The sequence below is a fragment of the Chelonoidis abingdonii genome, chromosome 9, assembly GCF_003597395.2.
Source record: "Chelonoidis abingdonii isolate Lonesome George chromosome 9, CheloAbing_2.0, whole genome shotgun sequence".
NCBI lineage: Eukaryota > Metazoa > Chordata > Testudines > Testudinidae > Chelonoidis > Chelonoidis abingdonii.
The window spans coordinates 63115191-63140347 of NC_133777.1; the positions used below are offsets into that span (position 1 = coordinate 63115191).

The 25157-nt window shown below is 42.3% G+C and overlaps 1 protein-coding gene across 3 annotated transcripts in view; it reads left to right on the forward strand.

Annotated features, from left to right (window-relative positions):
• Window positions 1-25157, forward strand: part of MYO5C (myosin VC) — a 60902-nt gene that overhangs the window by 32811 nt on the left and 2934 nt on the right. Inside the window, exons 21-37 of one of the 3 annotated variants that reach the window (XM_032778608.2) lie at window positions 9-155; window positions 1067-1231; window positions 1443-1536; window positions 2139-2202; window positions 4044-4224; window positions 6954-7047; window positions 8074-8137; window positions 8254-8334; window positions 9386-9566; window positions 11793-11886; window positions 12831-12891; window positions 15132-15297; window positions 16863-16950; window positions 17461-17562; window positions 19485-19639; window positions 20885-20974; window positions 23774-23924. In XM_032778608.2, coding sequence (XP_032634499.1) covers window positions 9-155; window positions 1067-1231; window positions 1443-1536; window positions 2139-2202; window positions 4044-4224; window positions 6954-7047; window positions 8074-8137; window positions 8254-8334; window positions 9386-9566; window positions 11793-11886; window positions 12831-12891; window positions 15132-15297; window positions 16863-16950; window positions 17461-17562; window positions 19485-19639; window positions 20885-20974; window positions 23774-23924 — 1978 coding nt within the window. The other 2 variants (XM_032778611.2, XM_032778610.2) reach the window with 2 other exon arrangements.

Here is a 25157-nt window from a genome sequence, read left to right on the forward strand (position 1 = left end):
TTTTAAAGATGCTCAAGGAACACAAGGCTGTAATCCTTCAAAAATATGCCCGTGCTTGGCTTGCAAGACGCAGATTTCAGAATATTCGGCGATTTGTGTTGAATATCCAGCTTTCGTACAGAGTTCAGCGACTGCAGAAGAAACTGGAAGACCAGGTAGATGACAAGAATCCATTCATGTTTTGTATTAATTTTCTTTCAATGCATTTCTTTTATTGCGACTCAATCACATTGTGAATTAGACATTTACACTAATAATATCATCTGCAGTTCATTAGACAAGAAAAATTTGCATAAGGGATATGGACCCGATAAGGGCATAAAACAATTACAAATTGTCTTCCCATACAGGCACGCTATTCTATATTTGTCCATTATGGGGCTTCCTTGTACCTTTTTGAAGCATTTGGTACTGGCCCCTCTTGACATTGGGGTTCTGGACTAGAAGGGCCAATGTTTAGATCTAGGGTGGCAGTTCCTATATATACTACAATTGTTCAGTCACATCTCTTTGATCCTGTTCACACTGGGATCAGAACTATATTAGCTGGAACTCTGTTTAGATGCTTTTTCCTGTTTTGGGGGTTCTAGCCTGGTTTTCTTTCAGGGTCAATTTTTTTAACAGCCATATTAGCCAAACTGGTTTTATAATATGGCTTTAACCTCATTTTCAGACAGACTTTCCCTGGTTGTTGTGAATATGATTGAGCAAGAGGAGGGGTCAGGCAGTAGATTAGCTGTTTTCTCATAACCAAGGCAAGGTTAGGTGATAGATTGTTTTTGTTGTCCAAATATTACTTGATTCTGTTCCTAGAGGTCATTCTTTACTAATACAGTGTTCCAAATCCAGTTTAATAATTGAATATTTGTTCTCTCAATTTTTTAAGAGATTTCCAATGGCACAAAAGGTGGGCTTTGGTAACTGATGGAGGGATAGAGCAGAACCTGTTGCAACTGTTTTGGGAAGGGATATGTCTGTGTGTATTATACTAATAATGTAAGTTACTAAACAGAATGGAATAAAACTTTAATTTGGTTTAATATTAACCTATGTTTACTTCTTTTAGAACAAAGAAAATCATGGCTTACTGGAGAGGCTGACTCACCTGGCTTCGGCTCATGCAAATGACCTAGATACAATCCAGAAACTTGAATTAGAGCTTGAAAAGTTAGCGACACAAAAGAAAACCTCTGAGGAAAAAGGAAAGAAATATAAGGAGGACACTGAACAGGTTAATCTTCCTGTTCCTGGTGGTGGTTGCAATATAAGATAATTTATTAAGTCATTTAGTTACTGTGACAGTGGGTTTACATAGTGCCCAATCCTGAGAGTTGTTAAGCACCTGCAACTTCCAACAAAGTCTTCAGTTTCCTTTGAACTGTAAGCCTTCAGTTTTAATGAGAGGTTAATTTGTGTATTTTATTAACGTCTTATGTTTGCAGAAACTCTCAAAACTTGAGAAACAGAATGCAGAACTGCAAGAACAGAAAACATTCTTAGAACAGAAGCTCCAAGAGGAAACCAAGGAAATGAAAGGTACAATAAGAAAGCAGAGGTAGGGCAGCTTTACAAAGCTGCAGTGGAGAAAAGTGATAAAGCCAGCTTCTCAGCGGGTGTAAATGGGCATAGCTCTTTTTGAAGTCATTAGAGCTGTGTCTGTTTATTATAGCTGAACATCTGACCTTTACTTACTCATCTCTGAAATGCTCTATTTAGGGTACGTAGTGCCCAGACTCTATTCTAGAGTCCATCTATGTAGGAACAGAAGCTTTCCTCTCTCCCTTGCCTCTTGTCTCTGAGGGAGCTTATAACATTTCCTTCAAAGTTCTTCTCTTTGCTTGATTCTTTTAATATGTTGCTCTTAAAAATCCAAATTCTCTTGAAAGATTAGCACATGGAATCAAAATCTCTAATTATATTTTAGAACCCATAGTATGTTGATTTGTCAAAACTTGCTTATACTGTGGTCCTGCAGCTCAGGATTAATGTGGTTATATGTGATACGTTAATTCAAAACTAAACTATCCAAAGAATTGCTTGTTAAAATGAAAACTCATGTTCATGATCTTAATTTTTAATTTACTCTAAATGTTCACTGTTGCATGAAGAGCCTTCAAATATAAAATATTTTTCCACAGATAAAATGGATGACCTCACAAAACAACTGTTTACTGATGTACAACAAGAAGAAAAACAAAGGATGTACGGAATTTAAGTTTAGTAGTTTTAAAACTACATTTTTCTTACTCTCTCTGCCTTTCTTTCTCTTTGTGAAACTGTATTATATATGTAAACACAAAAATCGTTCAGTTCTCCATGGCTATTGGGGTATATATGTCATGCCCACAGCCAGCTCTTCCTGTTACACACTCTCTCTCTCTCTCACACCACCAACATTTTAAAGAAATAAAGGGCATTTGCTTGAAAATACAGGACTAAGCTTAGTTTTAAGGCACAGGCCCTCACTACCCACAGTGTTTCCATTTGTGTCACAAAACCACATAGTTCAGCCACACATTATGACCCTTTGTATGATTGTTGCTTGAAAACATATCTTTTATCTGATAAGATGCTTCACAGTAGCTCCTTAATTGATATGATTTGTAGAACATTAGGCACTAAATAAAAGATATCCCTTAAAATACAGGGAAATGTGGTTACTCAACCTCCCCAAAAGTTAGAAACCCTGTGTCCTTCTCAAGTGTATCTGATTCCAGCTACAAGTCAGTTTGCAGCATGCAATGAGGCTCTCCCTCCTACTCCTCCAATCTTTCCTTTTCCTCCAATTCCCTCTGACCTTGCAAGCCAGTCTGAGGGCTTGTCTACACTTACTGGGGGATCAGTGCATCAGCGGTCAATTTAGCAGGTCTAGTGAAGACCCACTAAATCGACTGCGGATCACTCTCCTGTCAACATCGCATAGTGTGGACCTTGCGGTAAGTAGATCTAAGCTACATCAGTTTGAGTTACGGTATTCAAGTAACTCAAATTGCGTAGCTTAGATCAAATGTCCTGTGTAGTGTAGACAAGGCCTGGGTCTCACAGGGAGCTAGCAGGAAAGACAAGGACTCTTGCACTGTATTACTGGCTCAGGGTATGTCTACACAGGAAAAAAAAAAACAAAAACAGCAGTGAGACCCTCCTCTGTTACAAGGTTTCAGAGCCCGGGCTCCAGCCCAAGTGGGAATGTCTACACTGCTATTTTGAGTCCCATAACACAAGCCTGAGTCCGTTGACTTTTTTTTTGCGCAATGTAGACTTTTTCCCTTAGACATAGAAGTTGTTCTGCCTCTGAGCCCTCTAGCTCAATCCCCATAGCCAGGTGGATGTAGGGAGGCCTGGGCACATTCCTGTCATCCTCTCATCAATTTTGCAGATGATTCTGAGAAGCTAGGCTGGGATTTTCAGAAGTGCTCAGCATTGGCCTAACTCTGCTCCCACTGTGAAGTCATTCAGAACAAAGTTAGGCTGACACTGAGCACTTGTGGAAATCCCACCCATCTCATTTACCTGCCCGACCCATCCCTCATTTTCTCATGCCCAAGTTATGGTGGAGGATTCCACCAAGTGTTCTTCTGTGACACGTACAAGGGAGAATATGTCCCGTTATTCTTAGATACCTTTAGTAACTTTCTGTACATTAAAAGGTTGGTTTCTTTTCCATTCCTGGTTATTAGGTCAGTAAGTGATATTAATAGTTGATGTTATTTCCCCTCTATTTTTAGTCCCACCTAATATTTTTTACTCCTTATACGTTTTATGCTTTTTTCAGTTGAAGGGCGCGCTTGGCCGTTATTCCGGCTGGTCCTGTTTCAATGGCTATATCTATATATGAACTGCAGGTGTAATATGCATGCTAGCTTTGACTGAGCTAGCGCCCTAAAAACAGAATTGAAGCTGCAATGATAGTTTCAAGTGTAGACGTACCCATAGCCTTTGGTCCTCAAAACTGCAAATCAAAGGAAAAAAACAGAACAAAACACTTTTTTTCACCTGGAAATGAGTTGTAAAAAAGTGTTGTTTTTTTTTCTGATTCCATGCAGAATGCTTGAGAAAAAGTTCCAAAATGAGAAGCAAGACTATGAAAAAGAGATTGAGTCATTAAAGGGAGAAATTAAGACTCTCAGAGAAGAGAAAATTAAGCTGCAAGGTCAAATTCAGGAAGAACATATCATTCAGGATGACTTAAAACTGGAAGTAGGACAACTTAAAAAACAGGCAAAGGTAGGAGGAATGTTTAAGTAAACAAAACCAGGGATGGTCCAGTTTATTTCAGTTTCTTCTCTACATTCTGCAAATAGAGAATTTTAGTGCTTTATCAATAGTTCGTCTTTTCTGGTTTGCTGTTTATGTACAGTACATTTTAAAGCAAGTTGTGGTTGGTAAAATCTGATTGAGGCAATAGTGTGTATTTACTGTTGGTTTCAATACACATTGAAAAACCAGACACACACAAAATTGCTCTCATTTTTCACAAATGGCAGCAGGCTAGTGCATTTATATGAGCATAAAATCTGAAAATTGCACTTCTCACAACTACCAACTAAAAACAAAACAACAAGAAAACCTGTATCTATTGTCCTGCTGAAAGGAATATTTATAACCTAATTCTGCCCTCAGAATAAGCACAACTTCAAACGCGAGAACGGTGCATATATATTGGAGGACTGAATTGGACCTTAAACATTTGTCCATTAAAATATGTGAATCAACTTTTGGAAGAAGGTATTAATTCATTAGGAGGACTTTTTTCCTAAATATAATTTATTCCCTTTTGTAAACAGAACCTGTTTGTACGTGTTTAAAAAAGCAAAATATTCTTCCTTTGAGTCAAATATTGTAGAATAAACCATATATATATATATATATATATATATATATATATATCTCCTGTCTCGTGACCAAGACCAATCTGAGCACAGCCTGGATTGACTATAGGAAAGCCTATGACTCAATGCCGACACAGTGGATCTGTGAATGTCTGGCGCTATACAAAGTCAACAGGACACTAAGGACCTTCCTCAAGAACTCAATGGGACTAGGAAGACAACACTAGAGTTCAACTCAAGGCAACTTGCACAAGTGGCCATCAGTGCGATATATACAAGGTGACACTGTCCCCGCTGCTGTTCTGCATAGGCTTAAACCCCTCAGCCAGGATAATCACAAGGACTGGATACGGTACAGGTTCAGGAGTGGAACTACCATCAGCCACCTCCTCTACATGGATGACATCAAGCTGTATGCTAAGAATGAACGAGACAGTCGACTCGCTAATCCACCTGACGCGGATCTACAGTGAGGATATCGGGATGTCATTCGGACTGGAGAAGTGGGGCCGGATGGTAGTGAAGAGGGGAAAGGTAGTCGAAGACTGATGGGTGGAACTACCAGCGGGCCACATAGCAGACATACAGACCAGCTACAAGTACTTGGCATCCCGCAGTCACCATGGAACCACGATGAGGAAGCAAGGAAGACAGCAACATCCAAGTATCACCAAGGATAAGACAGGTCCTGAAGAGCCAGCTCAGTGGGAAGAACAAGATCCAGCATCAACGGATACGCCCTGCTGGTCATCAGATACCTGCCGGTATGAAGGAGCTGGCCAAAGGAGGACATGGAGGCTGCCGATGTGAAAACCCGGAAGCTCCTCACAATGCACGGAGGTTTCCACCCCAAGTCAACACCAGAGACTGTATACCAGCCGGAAAGAAGGCGGGCCGGGCTTGGTGAGCGTCAAGGCCACTATCTGGATGAAACCCGGAACATCCAGGAGTACATCAGTAAGATGGCCCCAAAGATGAGCTGCTGAGAGAATGCTGAGGCAGCAGCAGACATGGAGGAAGACCAAGCAGAAGAAGTGCCATGGCAAGACAAGACCCTTCATGGATGTACCATCGACAGATAGCTGAGGTGGCTGACATTGGGAAATCCTACCAGTGGCTGGAAAGGGCTGGACTAAAAGACAGCACTGAGGCACTGATCATAGCAGCACAGGAACAGGCACTGAGCACCAGATCCATTGAGCAGGGGTCTACCACACTAGAGAGGACCCAAGGTGCAGACTGTGCAGAGGGCCTCAGAGACAGTCCAACACTGTGCAGGATGTAAGATGCAGGCAGACAGCATACACTGAACGGCACAACCAAGTGGCTGGCATTGTGTACAGGAACATTGCACAGCGTATGGCTAGACCCTCCAAGACCAGATGGGAATTCCGCAGAAGGTTGTGGAGAATAGCAGGGCTAAGATTCTGTGGACTTCCAGATCCAGACGGACAGGCAGTACTGGCCAATCAACCAGACATCGTGGTAATAGACAAAGGAGCAGAAGACAGCGGTGGTGATAGATATAGCAGTGCCAGTGACAGCAACATCAGGAAGAAGGAATATGAGAAGCTGGAGAAGTACCAGGGCCTGAAAGAGGAACTAGAAGGATGTGGAAAGTGAAGGCCAAAGTGGTCCCAGTGGTGTAGGAGCCCTCGGGGCTGTGACTCCTAAGCTGGGTGAGTGGCTCCAACAGATCCAGGAACAACATCAGAGCTCTCTGTCCAGAAGAGTGCAGTGCTAGGAACAGCTAAGATACTGCGCAGAACCCTCAAACTCCCAGGCCTCTGGTAGAGGACCCGAGGTTGAGGAAGACACATACCACCCATAGGGGTGAGAGGGGAATTATATTTTTTTTTTTTATATATTTATAGTAATATATATATATATATATATATATATATGCTGTGTCAGAACCTTAGTATTAGGTTCTCTGATAGGAGAATATTTGGGACAGCTGACTAGACAGATTTAAACAGAACGCATTTTAAATCTTGTGGCCTGCTGGTCAAACCATTGTTAATTATAATACTGTTTACAACTTAGTTGATATCTGGCCCATCTTAGTCACTCATTTTTATCTCATTGGACTCCATCTCATTCTGAAAAAATTGTCCAATTTAGATGATACCTGAATTGCAAAAGGAAATTGAACTGCTCCAGACACAGAAAATGGATGTGGAAAAGCAAGTCCAATCCCAGAAGCGAGAAATGAGAGGTAATTGACAACTATGTAATTCAGAGCATTTACAGACATTTATGATTCCGTTTTAATTGATTTAAATGTATATGTTTAGTTGTGTCGGTTTTTCGAGATATATTACAAAAAGTAAAAAAACTCAGAGATCAAAACTTCTCAAACAGACATTAAAAAAACAAACCAAAAAAAAACCCAACTAAACCCCCCTGCCCAAACCCAGCATGAACTCCATCCCATGAGCCACATTATCTTCCACCAGAAAATGCCTGAGGAACGCAGGTGAGTATTGCTGCATGCTGAATGAATACCCACACCTGGGACTCCTTACCAAGAACACTCTGCTCTCAGTCCTTTCTCATTTAAACAGTGTTGTTAACTCAGATGTCTCAGATGATTACCCTTGCTTTGTGATCACATGACAGAAGAGTTGGTGTCTCAGCCAGCCAGCACTCAACCCATTTACAGATCAGAACTAACACCTTGAATTTAACTCAGAAATGAATAAGTAGCTAGTACAACTCAGAGCTTGGTTATAATGTGCTCTGTAGTCCTGATTCAGCAAGGCACTTAAACACATGACTAAAGCACATGAGTAGTCAAAGGGATTACTTGCATTCTTAAAGTTAGGCATGTGCGTCACCAGAGACTGTGAGAAATTATGCTTAACAAGAGCGCTGCCACTTTCTACACTCGCTGCAGCACCTAATATCTTAAAGGTGCAGCCTCTGTGTAAATCGTGCAGTAATCAAAACACTAAATAGCAAAGGTGTGGATTACTCCAGCAAGATCCAAATTCAGAAGGAAAGGACATAACTTTCATATCAAGTGCAAATGATAGACAGCATCCTTGGCATTTGTACCTACCTAGATATCCATAAAGAGATAAGGCTAGAGTGAAGTCCCTGGATTGCACTCCTTAGTTAAATTAAGTATATGCATCATCCACCAGCAAAGAACTTGGTTGGTTTAGAAAGAAGCTGATGTGATTATTTGTATGACATATATAACCTGAAAATTCATTCTTTACATAATGTTTATTTTCAGAAAAGGTGTCAGAAGTTGCAGAACAATTTATGGAGAGCTATGATGTTGAGGCCATAAGAAGCAGGTAAAATATATTTTTTTTTCTAGGCTTTTTAAAATTTCAAAAACAAACATCGTACTTTTAAGAGATTTAATTTCTTCTTCCATACACATTTTATATTGTCTTGCCTTGTGCTTTAGGCTGTCCATAGAAGATTTGGAACATTTAAATGAAGATGGAGAACTTTGGTTTGCTTATGAGGGCCTGAAAAAAGCCACAAGGTTAGTTTAATTATGTCATATAATATTATAATGTTCATAATTCTGGTCTGAGATTCAGAGGATAAACGGTAAGGGGCAGTAATAAGGAAACTGGTCTTACAGTATCGTAATGAAAGCATCATTAACAAGTGAACGAGCGTTGCCTAATAACAGAATAGTTTAGGGCTCAGTCCAGCAAGTCGCATTGTTATGAAGTCAGTGGGACAAATGCATGAATAAAAAATTACTCATGAATAAAACTTGCAGGATTGGGCATTATAAACATTAATAAGGATGGTATTTTAATAGTGCAAGCATTAGAAGCATATGGGTATTTTTTTAATAGCTAGAAAACTTTCCATGGAGATTCATGAGACTAATCTCCATAAATCTTAATGTTTTGATGAGAAACCCAATCTTCTGAGTGAAGAGCCATGGGCTGAAACGAACAAAAAAGCTCGGACTGTCTTGGTGGATATATCATGTACAAGAAAACATTCTCTGAGCTGTGTTTTAATCCAATCATATAGCTTTTGTTTAGTATTGTACAGCTAGAAAAATGAAAGATTTTTTGACTCAAAGCCTTTAAGAACAAGTGTTACTATTTATTTTGGGATAAAACCACACTGCACATAATTTGGATGTTTTGTAGTTTACCATGAAGGTCCTTAATCCACCTGAAATGGTTACTTTCTCTGATTTATGTGTCTGCATGCGGTGGTGTTTCTTTAAAGGTTCTGAAGTTGTTCAATGAAATCTCTGTTTATAGACATGAACAATACATTGCATGCATATCAGGAAAGATGAGATCACTGAATAGCTTTGAACTGTATAGTCATAAACTATAACATAAAACTAAAAACTGTTTAAATTGAACCCTTGTAATGAGAAACGAAATGAGTGTGTGTGTATGTTTTGGGATATCATCATTGGTCTGAATTCCGGAGTTGTTACAGCTCTATGTTAACACTGTGCCTTGTTTTCACATTGGTTTTATCTTGGCCCTGGGAGAAAGCGTATTGCTGCCAAAGTCATACTCTGTCTGTAGCTTCCAATTTTTGTTTTTTAACAGAGTGTTGGAAAGCCAATTCCAGTCTCAGAAAGAGAACTATGAAAAGGAGATTGAAGCTTTGAACTTTAAAGTTGAACATCTTAGTCAAGAAATTATCCATTTACAAAAGTTGTTTAGGGAGGAAAATGACATAAATGACAGCATCCGACTTGAAGTTAGTAGACTAACATCGGAAAACATGGTAAGGTTCAAGTACTGCAGAAGTTAGTACTATCTTGTAGGACAGAACCTTTTCTCTTATTACCTTGGGACAGAATCCTGTCCTAAGTGTATTTGTGGCATGAAATCCTCAGTATTTCTACAGGCACTTCCATGAATCTTGATGGACCCCAGAGATATAGCAATGTCAAAATACACAGCCACCCAGCCTCTATGCCCACACTGGAGTAAAGGCTGTGGTGATGCCCAACAAACTGCCATACATGCAGACATCATTAGCATGTGACATACTTGGTTGGCCTAGTCTGCAGCCAGTTTGTTCAGCCACGTGGAGCTCCTCTGTCTTAGCCCCTTACTGCTGTGTAAACCTGGGCTGAGAAATGCCCTCAATGTGCATTTTTGTCATAATTGTCAAATGTTAAAATACCCATTTTAGAGACTCTGACTCAGCGGGAGCTGCATGGTCATGCACCTGAAAGCAGAATGTGGCTCATGTAGTTGATATTTTCCTAAGGAAACAGACAAATCACAGGGTTAGCTTAGATTGTATTTTAACCCTTTGTATGCCTATGTGACTAAGACTTATGATTTTATAAAGGATTTTGTTATACTCAAAATATTGTCATGATGGACATCAGTAGGTTCATACAAGTATTATGGTGGACAGACTGTATGCTCTTCCTTGCCATGTTTTGGGATTTTTTTTTCAAATTACAGTAATAATTTGCGCAAATATGTAGTTTTACACTGGACAGCTATTCAGGAATAGAAATATCTATTTCTAAGCTTTTAGGTCATTTGATTAGGGAATTAGTGAGAAAAACAATACTAGAGCTTTAGCATTGATCTGGAAGCTATCATATTTAGTCATTTCAGTACATTCATAATTTAAACAACTGGTTTAAAAATCAAATAAGACTGCTATTGTTTGACTGATGGTATGTGTTTATCTTTCTCATCGGTATTTACGTCATAGCTTAATAGAGAGAGTTTCTTAATGGAAAAAAAACCCTTTCCAGAGCAACACAAACTAGAATCAGAATTACATAATATGTTGCATGCTGAAGGTACAGTATTTCAAACTGATATAGCTAGGAATCAGACACTCATGCTACAGTGACTTTGTAGACAAACAGACACCATTAACCATACAGCAGTAGCTCATACAAATGTTCATCATTAGAACACAAGGGTTTTTAAAAAAAATTCATACATGGAAAGATGGGTTAATCCCTCTACTGATTTTGAAAAGTGCCATGGGACTTTTAACAACCACTTGGAACAGAAAAAAGGAAACTTATTTTACTGCTTCTTCTGAAAGACGGTGTTTGTTTCATTGTAACAACTACCTGAGTAAGCATTCAACCAGTCCCAGTTAAGCGAAGCTCAACATTCTGCAGTTTTAAAGATTTCAGATCCAATAATTGGGTGCCAGTCATAATGATGTCCTGTAGCTGAATGCACGTATCCTCCAGGATTGCCAGATATTTTGCACACATACAGCATGTGGATAGAACCAGGACCTTCAATTCCAACTCCAAAAACTCTGTCCTCTAGCATGTAAGCTTAGGGACAATCTGTCAACTGGCATTAAATCTTATATCTAGCATAGCAGTAGTTTTCAACCTCTGGTCTGCCGACCCCAGAGGTCCCACAGACTATGCCTAAGATTTCCAAAGGGGTCTGCAGATCCATTTGAAATTTTTTAGGGGTCAGCCAATGAAAAAAAGATTAAACCCACTGCTCCATAGGTTTGAGCAGGCTGATTTTTTCCATCCACCTACGGGCAGTTATTCACATAAAACAGCAAGTAAATTACAAGCTTTCATTATAAGTCCGAAGCCTGTTTGAACACTTGAACAATACAAAATCTTCTGACCAAGAGATGAAAGTGCTACTACCTGAGACATACTGATATTGATACAAATGGAATATACGTTTCCAAGAAGGAAATGCATTCTGTAGTGTATAACGTTATTTCCTTTGGTTGGAAAAAAGTAAGTCAGTAGGGGAAATATTTTCAAAATGTAATTTGAAGTTACTGAGATGAAAAAGCATTTAAAAAAGGGAGCCTATAATATCATTTTCTGAAGTGTTTTGTCATATATAAGAAATACTTTCTAAAAATAAATTGAATTGGAAAAACGAAAATCATGACATAGTTTCCTTTAAACTAATTCAGCTGTTTAAACTTTAAGTAAAATATTGAGAGACTAAATTATTCAAGTGTTCTTTCCTCTTTATAAAGATGATCCCCGACTTTAAACAGCAGATTTCTGAACTTCAAAAGCAAAAGATGGATCTTGAACAACACCTTCAAGAACAAACTGCAAAGATGAAAGGTAAAGAACCAATGTGTGGCCTGTCTTGCAAACAAGTTCGGAGAGCCTAGGGGACCTCCCTACTAGCACATCGGTGCCACTGGCAGGACTCTGCCCTCTCCCATCAAAATACCCCCCTCCATGCTGGAACGGGAGAGGACAAAGTGGAACACTTCTGTGTCATTCCTACAATTATGTGGGTTATTTATAGACTCCATGCTCTGATGTAACTTACAGTTGCTTGACAGCAGCTCTGAATTATGTCAGATCTGCAGCTGGTCCACATCTCCCCATCTCTCTCCTGCACTAAATAGAGTGTTGGTGCATGACAGAATCTTTCCCATGGCTGCAGTTTATTTACTACGTTCCATGCCATTACTGTGGGCCAAGTTTGGATTCCTTATACATTCAAAGCTCCCATTGAATTTAGTGGGAGTTTGGACGAAGTAAAAACTTAAAATCCTGGCCATCAGGATTTGGCCCATAGCAATGAAAGATTTGCTGTTTTCACTTGTTTATAAACACTTGGTTCCTCAACAATATGTTCATTTTATATGAAACTTTATTGCAAATTGGAAATACTGAAGGAGTTCCAAAAGTCATTATACCATGTAATCAGCACCTTATAGTGCAGAAGGGGGAAATAGTCAGTTATTTAACATTTAATTACATGACGTATTCCTTGTAAATAGCTCTGATACTACATGTATTTACCAGCTGATGTTTGATCCTGTGCCATTGCATACTGGACCTATTATTAAACAGTTGCTGTGTAAGCAAAGGACTTTTTTGATACAGTATTTGCCTTGTAATCCAATATTGTTACAGGAAATAGGAAGAGGTTGTTATGTGTAAGAAAATATTAACTAAATTCCAGCCTGGATCAATAAGCAAACCTGGGGAGGGTGGGGGTGAGGTCTGTCTGTCTGTCTTTTTGTTGTTGGATTTTTTTTTAATCATCACAGGAAAAATGGAAGAAATGCCTAATCAGGTGCATCACAATCTGTCAGAGGAAGGCCAAAGAAGGTAAATATTATTTTATTTTAAATTAGGGCTGTCAAGTGATTAAAAAAATTAATCACGATTAATCGTGCTGTTAAACAATAATAGAATACCATTTATTTAAATATTTGTGGATGTTTTCTACATTTTCCACTATTTTGATTTCAATTACAACACAACACAAAGTGTGCAGTGCTTACTTTATATTTATTACAAACATTTGAACTATGAAAAAAAACTTCAATTCACCTCATTGAAGTACTGTAGTGTAATCTCTTTATCATGAAAGTTGAACATACAAATGTAGAATTACATAAAAAAGAATAACTGCACTTAACAATAAAACAATGTAAAACTTTAAAGCCTACAAGTCTACTCAGTCCTACTTCTTTTTCAGCCAGTCACTCAGCAAACAAGCTTGTTTACATTTGTGGGAGATAATGCTGCCTGCTTCTTGTTTACAATGTCACCTGAATATGAAAACAGGCGTTCACATGGCACTGTTGTAGCCGGCGTAGCAAGATATTTACATGCCAGATGCGCTGAAGATACATTTGATTGAATATCTTGTACAAAAGATGCTTCGTTTTTCCATTTGAAGCTTGTTATATTCCTAGCTCTGTACTATTAGCTGGACTGTGTTTGAAATGGCCCACAACTTTTCTACGTTTTGCTAGCACGTTTTCAAAACCACCATCACTGAGTGCTACTGTAATGGATCGCTGCAGACTGTGAGCAATGCACATCATGTGTTCAAAAGGCAAGCGACTGGCTGCTGCTACCATGTGACGTGCACTGTCAGTACTAATTCTTGTTACCTTTTCTTTACTATTCCATTCTTTCGCAACATCTATGAGACGCTCTGCACATGCTTCAGCATGATGTCTTTCTTCATTATCAGTTACTGTTACAGCAAACAACTGCAGTGTCCATGCAGCATCAGTAAGATGTGCCGTGACACCAAGATAGCTATGATTGCTCAAGGATGTCCAATGATCAGTCAAAGCAACAGCCAGTGCATTTTTCAGAAGCTCCAACTTTGTAGTCTTCTTGTTGTCATAGGTCATTTAGTGAGGGCAGCATGGGGCTCAGCAGGCACAGGGCTTGGCAGGGGTGGGGGGCAGTCAGCCCCAGCTGCAGATGGCATGGGACTCTGAGGTAAGAGTCAGCCCCAGCTGTGGATGGCACAGGGCTGGGTGGGAGAGACCTCATTGTGGGCAGTGCGGCGCTTGGGAGCAGGGAGGCTCAGCCCCAGTTGGAGGTGAGATGGGGCTGGGGTGGGCAGCCCCATCCTCAGCAGCATGGGGCTGGGTGGTGGGGGGCAGCCCCAGCTGCAGGCAAAATGGGACTATGGGGTGGGGTTCAGCTCCTGAGCTCAAGAAGGGGGAATGTCAGCCCCAGGTTGCATGGAGCGGGCAGCCCCAGCTGCAGGTGACATGGGGCTTGGGAGGTGTTGTCAGCCCCAGCCCCAGTTCATAGAATCACAGAAGATTAGGGTTGGAAGGGAGCTCAGAAGGTCATCTAGTCCAACCCCCTGCTCAAAGCAGGACCAATCTGCAGACAGATTTTTACCCCAGTTCCCTAAATGGCCCCCTCAAGGATTGAACTCACAACTCTGGGTTTAGCAGGCCAGTGCTCAAACCACTGAGCTATCCCTCCCCCCTGGCACAGATCCCAGCATGGGCAGTGCGGAGCTCGGGAGGGGGGACTCAGCCCCAGATGTGGGAGGTGGGTCAGCCCCAGCCCCGAGAGCATGGAGAGGGAAGCTGGAGCTGGGTGGCTCAGGCGAACCCCTCACTGTCCTGTTTTTACTTTTTAAAAAATACTTCTCAACTGGAGCTGGCATGAGAACCAGTCTTTCTGTATCCTGTCCTCTTTCCGCCTGCCCTCCGATGGCAGCTTGTGTTACTGCGCCTGACCTGACCTAGGTTCTCTAGAGCAGCTGATGCTGATTAAAGCGTTAATTGTGCTGTGCGTTAATCGCAGGCATTAAGGGCAGTTAATTGACAGCCCTATTTTAAATCTGTTTGAGAGAAATGTGGATTTAATGCCATAGATTGAGTAGAAACACTTAAAACCTTATAGGGACTGGCATTGTATTTAGCAACGACCACTCGCTGCTGGGGTGGTGTAATAGTGAGGTGGGAAATTGCTTCTGCCAACTCAATAGGTACTGGAAAGAGACAGAACATGTAACCCATCTTGAAGTAATGTTGTGCTTTCTGAGAAGAAGAATAAGGGAACAAACTTTTTGTGATTTCTAGAACACTGGAAGAGCAAACTGAAACACACACAAAAGAAAAGAAGCAGATTGTCACAATCCAAGATATTCAGGAGACAAACAATCACCTAAAGGAGCAACGTGAAATTGAGAATGAAGTAAAGAGCAAGATAAAGCAGGAGGCATTTCATCTTACTCTGGAAAACATGGTGAGGAATTAAATTCTCTTAATCCACCCCCGAAACACAGTTGAAAATACAGAGTGCACAGTAGGAGCTAGACATTTCCCAGCCCAGTGCAGCTGCACAAGGAGGAGGTGGAAAAGCCCCTCTCCCTGGCATCTCTCTACTGGCCTAGGCAGAGATTCAGTCCCTGTGCTCCTGGCATGCAGAGAATGATGAACTGTAGAGCTAATAGTAACAGTGGAAATCCCAGCTGAAGAGAGACATGCCCATGGCTTTATTCCCTGCTGCCCCAGATCAGAGCCAGCAGGAGGAAGAAGGCGGCACACATGCCATTGTTGTGTCTGCTTCCTCTGTGCTTTCTGATATATTTTGTTTGCTTAGGACACAGTGCCTCCATAATCTCCCATTGAAGTGCAACTCTTCCTAAACTGTTCAACGTAAAGGTACTAGCTTCAAGTCGCAGTCTAGCCCAATCGACCAAAAGATTTAAAAGCATAGTGCAGTTAAATATTATACTAGGAGGTGAGAGCGATGTTACCCCAGTTCTGCTTGGAATTACCATTGATTCTGAGGACAGAAGGATTGCATGATCAAGTTTGTATTCAGTGGGACTACTCACAATCTGACAAGTACATATAGGGCTGTCTCTAGAGATTGTGGTGCCCTACGCAGTCCCCTTTTGGGGGGGGGGGGGAGGCTGGCCCTGGGTCTCTGCGGGGGTGGGGACAGTCCCAGGCCTCCGCCGAGGGGGCTGCGCCTAAGGGCTTTGAGACGCAGGAGCAGCCAGTGCAGGAAGGCAGCAGGAGTCAGGCCTGTCCCTGCACTTATGGGGAGGCGGGAAGTGGAGGGACCCAGCCCCAGCCTGCTCCGCTCTGCTCCCTCGCTCCCAGGCTTGGGGTAAGAGGGGGAACCGAGCCCCAGCACTCACTGGCGGCATGGCTGGGAGCTGGCATAGTGGAGTGGGAAGGGGTCGGGTTGCTCCACTTCCCGCCACCAGGTTAGTGCAGGGCGGGCCCAACTCCGCTGCAGTCCCCTGGGATGCATAGCTCAGGGGAAGGGGTGGAGTGGGGGTGGGGCTTGGGCGGAGGAGGGGTGGGAAGAGGCAGAGCGGGGGTGGGGCTGAGGGTAAGGGGTGGGGCAGGAGCGGAGGCAGCTCTCCTGGACCCTGCTGTGCGCAGTCCACGAGGGGCTGGCTCAGCCATCTCAGGGATCGGGCTGGCTGCTGGAACTGGATGCAGCACACAGCTACATAGGGCACCAGGAAATTTGAGGCAGTTTGGTGCCTCAAATTTCCTGGTGCCCTACGCAGCTGCGTAGTTTGTGTATGGGTAGGGACGGCCCTGAGTACATACATAAGTCTTTGCAGAATTGGGACCAAATATTCTAAAAGGGAAATGAAGTTAGCGAGCCAGATAAATATTTATCTATGTCAGATCAGCTACTGAGCAGATTTCTGCATGTGTTGTCTAATTGGTTCATCAGCAGTGCCAGTAAGGATGCACCCCTGATCTCAGTTTTATTGCCCTCTGTGGAAGCAAAAGCAGAGGTCTGTTGACTAGTTACTCTCCATCTTTATTTGATTATTGTAGGATCTTGAAGAAGAGTTAGACATGAAAGATAGAGTAATAAAAAAATTGCAGGATCAGATCAAGACTCTTACCAAGACTATTGAAAAAGGTAGGACTTAATTTTTACAGTTTAAAATAGTTTTGAATGTGTAATACAGGGTATATGTATGTGAGAGAAAAAGAGGGTCAAAAAGTTGTGAAATTCAGTCTTTCAACAACAACAAAAGATGGGAAAGCATTAGCAAAAATTTCATAAATGTTTTCCCTCTTTTTCAGCCCATTTTATAAATGTGTGAATGTGTGTGTACACTTTATTTTTTTTCAGAATTAGTTTTCATTCCAAGAGTTTTAAAAGGTTGAAAACCTGACTAATATTGGGATGGGTAGCCAAAGGCTCACTTATTTAGGGCAAATAGTCCCACAGGAGTCAGTGAGACTACTCATGTGGGTAATATGTGCAGGAATTGACGGATAATACCTGAGCCATAAATTGAGATGATTATTGCAAACAGGAGCTACAGTATGTTTCTGGCTGTAAGAACTGCATATTTCTCGTAGTTTATTTTAACATGTTTTACTTACAGGCTAATGTAATGTTGAGTACATTTACTTTTGACAGCCAATGAAACACATGTGCCAGCTCTGCCTCCTAAGGAGTACATTGGAATGATGGAGTACAGAAAGGAAGATGAAGCAAGAATTATTAAAAATCTCATCCTTGGTACTTCAATAACACTTTGAATTACAGCCACATTTAATTATATTCGATACAGCATGTTAAAAAAAAATCCAAGATTTGTTCATTTCAGTCGTACTCATTATTAACTTTGATCTGTTTATCTCCCTTCTCTCTCACTTTACTCTTAGGGGCACCATACTATTACTTTCTATTACTGCTTGATTCAAAGTGTTTCAAAGACAGAAGTATTTTATCTGGTGAAAACTCATTTATCTCATATCTCTGACTCTGCTGTCTATCTTCTTATTTGTTCACTTCTGAAGCTAGAAATCTCGAGTACTCCAGGACCTGAGTTTAATTTTCCTTCCTTGTCTGTAAGTCATTATCTCTAGACCTTTGCTAGAAGTTGTCTGTACCCCTTTGCTAAAATCACAAGCCCCTGCTCTCAAAACTTCAGGGATACAGAATGTTTCAATTGGACTGTTCTTGCTGTATGACTCTGGGCTGTGTGACCAGGGCCACCCAGAGGTGGGGGCAAGTGGGGCAATTTGCCACAGGCCCCGGGCCCCCCAGGGGCCCCATGAGCCCTTGCCCAGCAGCTGTCCGGGTCTTTGGTGGCATTTCGGCGGAGGGAGGGCCCTTCAGTGCTGCCAAAGATTCAGAGTAACTGAAGGGTCCCCTGCCGCCAAAATGCCGCTGAAGACCCGGACCGCCGCTGGGTGACTACAAGCGCTGCAGCTCCCCTGGTTTGCCCCAGGCCCCCTGAATCCTCTGGGTGGCCCTGTGTGTGACCTCTCCTCTTTGGTCCCTCATCCAGTCTTCTACCCACTTGCTCTTCTTATTTATCTAGGGTATTTATTTAGCACCAGTCACCATAATATCTAGGCATAGCACAAGGGTGGGCAAACTTTTTGGCCCGAGGGCCACATCTGGGTGGGGAAATTGCATGCAGGCTGGGGCAGGGGGTTGGGTGTGGAGGGAGTGCGGTGTGCAGGAAGGGGCTCAGGGCAAGGGGTTGGGGCCCAGGAGGGGTGTAAGGTGTACAAGAGGCCCAGGGCAGGGGGTTAGGGTGCTGGAGGAGGCTCAGGGCAGGGGGTTGGGGTGCCGGCAGGGGGCTCAGGGCAGGGGTGTGGGATGCAGGAGGGGTTCAGGGTATGAGCTCTAGCCTGGCGCCACTTACCTGCAGCAGCTCCAGAGTGGCGGCAGCATGCGTTTTTTTAACATATTTCTATGAGGGATGCTAAATGGAAATGTATTGCATTGTAATAATGGAGCTGAGCAAGAACTAAAATTTCTGTCCTGCAGAAAATGTCATGCTTTTGGAAAAAAATCCATTCTGATTCAGATCAAAAAGTTGGACATGTGAAATTTTCTATTGGAGGGGGGGGAGGGCACTTTGAGAAGAACTTAAATGGAATTTCTCTAAAACATCCTATTGTCCAGCCATCTCCCTGCGTCCCTTGCCTAATTGTGTGCTGGGAGCCAGTGCTCCTTGGGCATACCCAGCTCCCCTGCAGCCCACCTGGCCACTGCCAGTCCTCAGCTCCCCCACAGTGGGAAGCTGGGAGTTTATGGAGCACCAGCTCCCCAGCAGCTGGCCACAGGAGCTGTGGGTGAGGCACGGAGCTCAGCTTAGAGGCAGCCCACCTGGTGGGTTGCCCGGGAGACACACAAGCTGGACTGCCAAGGAGTGGGTGAGCCATGGTGCTGCAAATGATTTTCTGACAGAAAATCTGAATTTTGCAGATGGTGAATTTGGCACTGGGAAATCATTCTGATGGCAGTTTCCTGACCAGCTCTAGTAATTACACAGGAAAAGAGAATTCATCCACAAACTGGTTAATCAAGAGCGTGGTTAGAAATTAATCCAGTGCTTTTTACCTATTTAAGTAAGACTAGATGGTGATACTACCTTTGTATCTATAATGTGTAATGAACACCCGCTTTGACTCTGCTTTGCTCAGATCTAAAGCCACGTGGAGTGGTAGTAAATATGATTCCAGGCCTACCAGCTTACATCCTGTTCATGTGTGTGAGATATGCAGATTATCTGAATGATGGTGACATGCTGAAATCCTTCATGAGTATGACCACTAATGGTATCAAACAAGTTATTAAGGTAGGAGTATTTCTTGTGTATTTTGCTTTATTCTACTATTTTATTGGTTTCATTGTACGTGGACTGACAGGCTTACAATATGCACATATCATACATGGAAAAATGTTGATATTTCTCATCCACAGGTCCTCCGGAGTTAGGAATATCATAGATGGTGACAATGCTTTGGTTGGTAGTTGCACTACAGTAGCGGCTACAAATCCCAGCCAGGGGTGAAAGGCCTATTGTGCTAGCAAAGTACATATATACTACATAAAGATTTCCCTCTCTCAAGAAGCTTACAAAATTGATTCATAACATCCAATACAGTACATCTAAAAGTTAGTAGCTAAGTAAGTTTTACTGTGTTTTCAGCCATGGTAAGAGTTTGTTGCATGAGGTATTTCCAAACACGTGATATTGGGCATCTTTTTGGACAGAGATGAGGTTTGCAGAGAGTATTTATTACAAGACTGCATTGTGTGGAATCTAGGGTGCTATTGCCACTACAGTTCCAACACTGTAATTGCATACACAGTTCTTGCTAGCCTGGCACTCATCAATCTGAATCCTTAAAAAACATGTTGTAAACCAACTTACAAAACCATGCTATAAGCTAGGACCCTCTGTCTGTGATCCCATCTGCACTACAAATTCTACCATGCAGTACCTGGATATTATGTTGTGGCCTAGTGACCCAGAAAAGCAAAAGGCACAATTCTGTTTTGTGGCACAGATGGAAGTGAAACATGTTTTATGCAGTTTAACGTGTAGTATATATGGAACCTACAACTCAAGTTTGTAAACAAATTTATAATCCAGTTCACCCCTTACACTGAGCAGGGAAAGCATGTCAGCACCTTGCTACCAAGAACCATGTTTAAACCATGTAACTTATTATAGGCCCAACAGCTGAATTTCAAAGCAGTACTTCCATATAATTGAATTTCAGTTGTGTATGCATACAGTGTTTAGTCCTTTTGCAGGAAGACTTCCAGTAATTTTTGGAGCCCCCATACACACTGTCTAGCCAACCCATGGTACAACCACATTTAAATTATATACAAAGAAAGATTTTAAGGCCATTGTAGACATGGGCACATTTTCTGTATAGATAGTGCTTTACAGATACTGTTTGCTCCTTTCACTGTAGCTTGATGCTACTGCACTAACTCTGTGTTGGTCATAAGTTTCAATAATAAAATCAAATTAAACTTTAAGGGATCATGTTGTTTAAAAAGGTTGTTTTTATATGTCATTGTTTAGGAACATGCTGAAAATTTTGAGATGTTGTCCTTTTGGCTCTCCAATACATACCATTTTCTTAACTGTTTGAAACAATACAGCGGGGAAGAGGTAGGAATTATTTCATCACTCTACGTTTTACATAATTTCACTGAATTTTATACCCAAATGGGGCAGGGATAATCAGATGGGACTATCTCACCGAAAGGGCCTGAAATTTGTATTCTTCTGTACTAGTGATTTTTGGCTTAGAGATGATCCAGTGGAATAGAACAGCTTGTCCAAAGTCGCTTAGGAAGATGTTTGAAACACTAACAGTAAACAGTTGTTAAAGCAAGAAGGAAGAAACAGTTACATACTTTGGGTGCCATTTAATCCATTTGCTGCTTAGTTTGATCTTCTGTTTAATTTGAACAGGACCACAGGAGCTCAGCTAGTTGTATTTAAAAATAACTTTCACCTTTTTTTTCACTCAACTGTTACTGCTTTGGGCAGACATTGTTACCATTTGATTAATACGTAAAGTTACAACTCGGAATGAAATCAAAAGACACATGGTAGTAAAATAGTCAGTTTCATCTTAAACCAGAAAAAGCTGATTTTCATTGCTAATTTTCAGTTCTTTAAACCTCAAACTTAAAGTGATACTTGATGAATGAGAGATAGAAACCCATATGGTCTGAAGCTAAAAGACAGGATTCTCATGAATCCCTACAAAGAGAAAACACCTTTCACTCAACTCCAGCTGTAAGCACTTCTGTGTACTCTGCAAGCTGCAATACTGTCCCTGGTGGTTATAGTGATAATGGCAAAGTTTGATCAGAGAGGCCTTTGATTGAAGTAAAGACAAGATAATGCAATGCAATTCTTTCACAATTTTGTAACCCTTCTGCCCCTCTGAGTTGGCAGCAACAAGGGCCGGGTTTAGTATCCAGGGGTTTCGTTTCAATAACACAAGGCATAACCGGCTCGAGCCCCCACCCAGTGACCTGGGACACTTACATACCACACCCCCCTGGGCACCTCTAGGAGGCAATACTTTTCCTTTCGCAAGCACGGAGTCTGAGTGTAGCGAAATTTTTTTAATAAAGGAAGGAAACAATGCGGCATAACATTGGAGAAACACCACAAACAGAGTTATAACACAAACCATAACCACCCCCCCAAGTACATTTGGCAATGTTCTTTTCCCCTTAGGGTCTTAAGTCCAATCACTCCAAAGTCCAACAACCCAAAAGTCTCTGGTCAATGCCACCACAGAATTCAAGAGTCTATTTGTAGAGGTCCCTCACCCCAGCCTGGGTGAAAGGGGCACCTTACGTGGTCCAGGGCCAACTGCCCTGCCTCTCCGTGGGTTCTGCTTCCGCCTTCTCCACGAACTGCTCCGCCTTACCAGCTGCTCCACTCTGCTCCTCCGGCCATCCTCACAAACTGCTCCGCTCCACCAGCTGCCTCGTGAGCTGCTCCAGTTGTCCCTGCCAACTGCTCGGCTCCGCTCGCTCTGTGGGCTGCTCCACACGCCCCACAGCTACTCCGCTCTGCCAGCCGCTCCACTCCACCAGCTGTCCTGTGGTCCGCTCCAGCCATCCCCATAAACTGCTCCACTCCGCCAGCTGCTCTGTTCCACAGTATAGCTTCAGGCTCCCCCACTAGTTAGCACAGTACTCAGTGCTCCCAGCTCAGTAATTTCAGCTCTTTTGTGATTTCAGCTCTTAGTGATCTCAGCACATAGTAGGGGAGCCCAGTGCTAGTGCACCATTAGCCCAAAGTGAGTTCAGCTCAGCAACCTGTATCTAGAGTCTTAAGGGAATAAAAAATCAACTCTGACATTCCACAGTGGAGAGAGGAGGGGGTGCAACTGATGCTTCTAGCTCCACAAGGAGCCTGCACCACCAGGCACAAATACCTGTCCCCAACCTCTCTCTCTTCACAGGGTTTTGGAACCCATGTCCCTTGTCTAGCAAGTACCACCCAACTGAGGTTGAGTCATTTCTGTCACAAAGCACCCACAGCTCGGCAGTCTGGGATGGGTTAGGCGAGCCTATGCAAATATTTGAGATTTTGCATTCCAGACATTCTTTCCACACTTCCCATACTTCACCACCAGATGTCAGGGTACAGCTCATCCTGACTTTGCTTACAATTTAATTGCAGAATTGGAGGCGTTTGAACCCAAAACATGGTTCTGGGCTTGGATCCAAGTTTGCAGCTTTAATCCATCTCTGTAATGAACCAAATGCAAATGTGAACATTCCAAACTTTGAGAGAGTGTGCATTTCAAAACCCCAAGCTTGAGAGCATTTCAGTCCTGGGTTTTTCTTCTCATTGCAAAGATACAAAATTCAGATGTGGGACTTTGGGTCAGGTTTAAAAATCCTGAGCTGATAATGTTGTCTGTCAGCTGTTGGAACCTATTATTAACCCTGTTTTTGAGAGGCTGAAAACGCTGCCATATTAATATTCATATCAGAAACCTGGCTTTTTACAAAGTACAAAAATGAGAGCATTTGAAACCATAAAAAATTGAAGAGGCACATTTGAATTTTTCTCTCGTACAGTTTAAACGCGAGACTTTTTGCAGGAAAAATCAATCTGATGCTTTCCAAGTAAATGATCTAGCACCTGATTCAAAGCCCACTGAAGTCGATGTGAGTCTTTCCTTTGGCTACACTGGGTTTTTTGATCAGACACGGAATGAGCATTTAGTAGAAAAATGTGTCTATTGATGTTGATGAAATCCATGCGTAGTAGCAGCATCTCAAGATAGCAGTAAGTTTGACCCATTTTGGGAGTGTGGATGCGCACACACACAACTCACTGATCTAGATCATGTGTAGCACTGTTCAGATCTATTGATAATGACGGCATTAACAGCATTGTCATATTGATGCATTTACAACTGTCTTTCAGGAATTCATGAAGCAAAATACTCCACGTCAGAATATGAACTGTTTGAAGCATTTTGATCTTTCAGAATACAGACAAATTCTTAGTGACTTGGCCATTCGTATCTATCACCAATTCATTCGTGTAATGGAGAATAACATTCAGCCAATGATAGGTAAGAAGGAAGAAAATAACCAATGAAAGTAAATGCACTAGTAGTTGCTAAGGTATTTGAATAAATCTTATACAGAGACACAAGACTAGGGGTGAACTATGCCCTGTTGCGCGCGCGTGCACACGCACACGCGCACAGAGGTATGTACAGTCACCAGAAGTTTGAATGTTTTTCCCCCTTGCAGCAGCATTTCTCAGTGTGAGGCATGGCCCTGGAGCACAAAGGGCTAGCTAGGGGCAGCTGTGGATGATGTATAAATTGAGTGTTTAGCAACATGTGACAGGTCTGAAGGGGAGGGGGCTGATTGATTTTATTTTCCTAAAAAGGGGGGTTTCAGATAGGAAATATTACATAACATGTTTCTGTTTCTACTTCCATCCTGTCCTTCCCCACTCCACCCCCTCTATTTCTAACCAGCCAAGACGAAGGCAAGCTATTAAGCAGCAGTGTATTCCATTTCTGTATTGTTGTTTTCACTAGACATTTTACAGTGGCTTTTTTCCTTTGTATTTTTCTAATTATTCATGACAGTGTGACAGTAGTTTGTTTTTGTTTTAGTTTTCCCGAATTATCTCACACTAAGGCTATGTCTACATTACACACCACTGGTGTCATCATGTAGAATACACGTAGCTACATGCTGCAGTGAAAAAGAGGCTGCATGCACACTGCAGCGTGTAGCTACACGCATCAGAGAGAGTCTATAGCAGAGGGGAGGCAGCAGAGAGAGGGGAGGCAGCTCCCCGCTGCCAGAGCCTTTCCCCCTCTAGCTGAGGGAAGGCTGCAGAGAAGGGCTTCAGCAGCAGGGAGGCAGCAGGACAGTGCACTGCTAAAAATAGCAGCATAGACAGGCAGGCAGAGCTTGGACAAGTCCAGATGGTGTAGGATACGTACCCACATACATACCAGCACCCTGCAGGGGCCCCCATGAGAATATAGTATTCTATAGTATTGCAAATTTTTTTATGGAAGGGGCCCCTGAAATTGCTTTGCCACAGGCCCCCTGAATCCTCTGGGCAGCCCTGCTATTTATACTTACGCTGGGGGGCTATGCAGGAGTGTACGCTAGACACCGCCCAAAGAAGCTTGAGTGTATATCTGCCCGAAAGGTCTAACAATGCTCATCTTGTTGGATGTGGTGCAAGGAATGGCTTCCTTCATCTACAGTGTTCCTCTTCTCTCTTTTGGGCTACCGTACTGAGCTGCCACATAAAGATGAGGTTCTTGAAATCT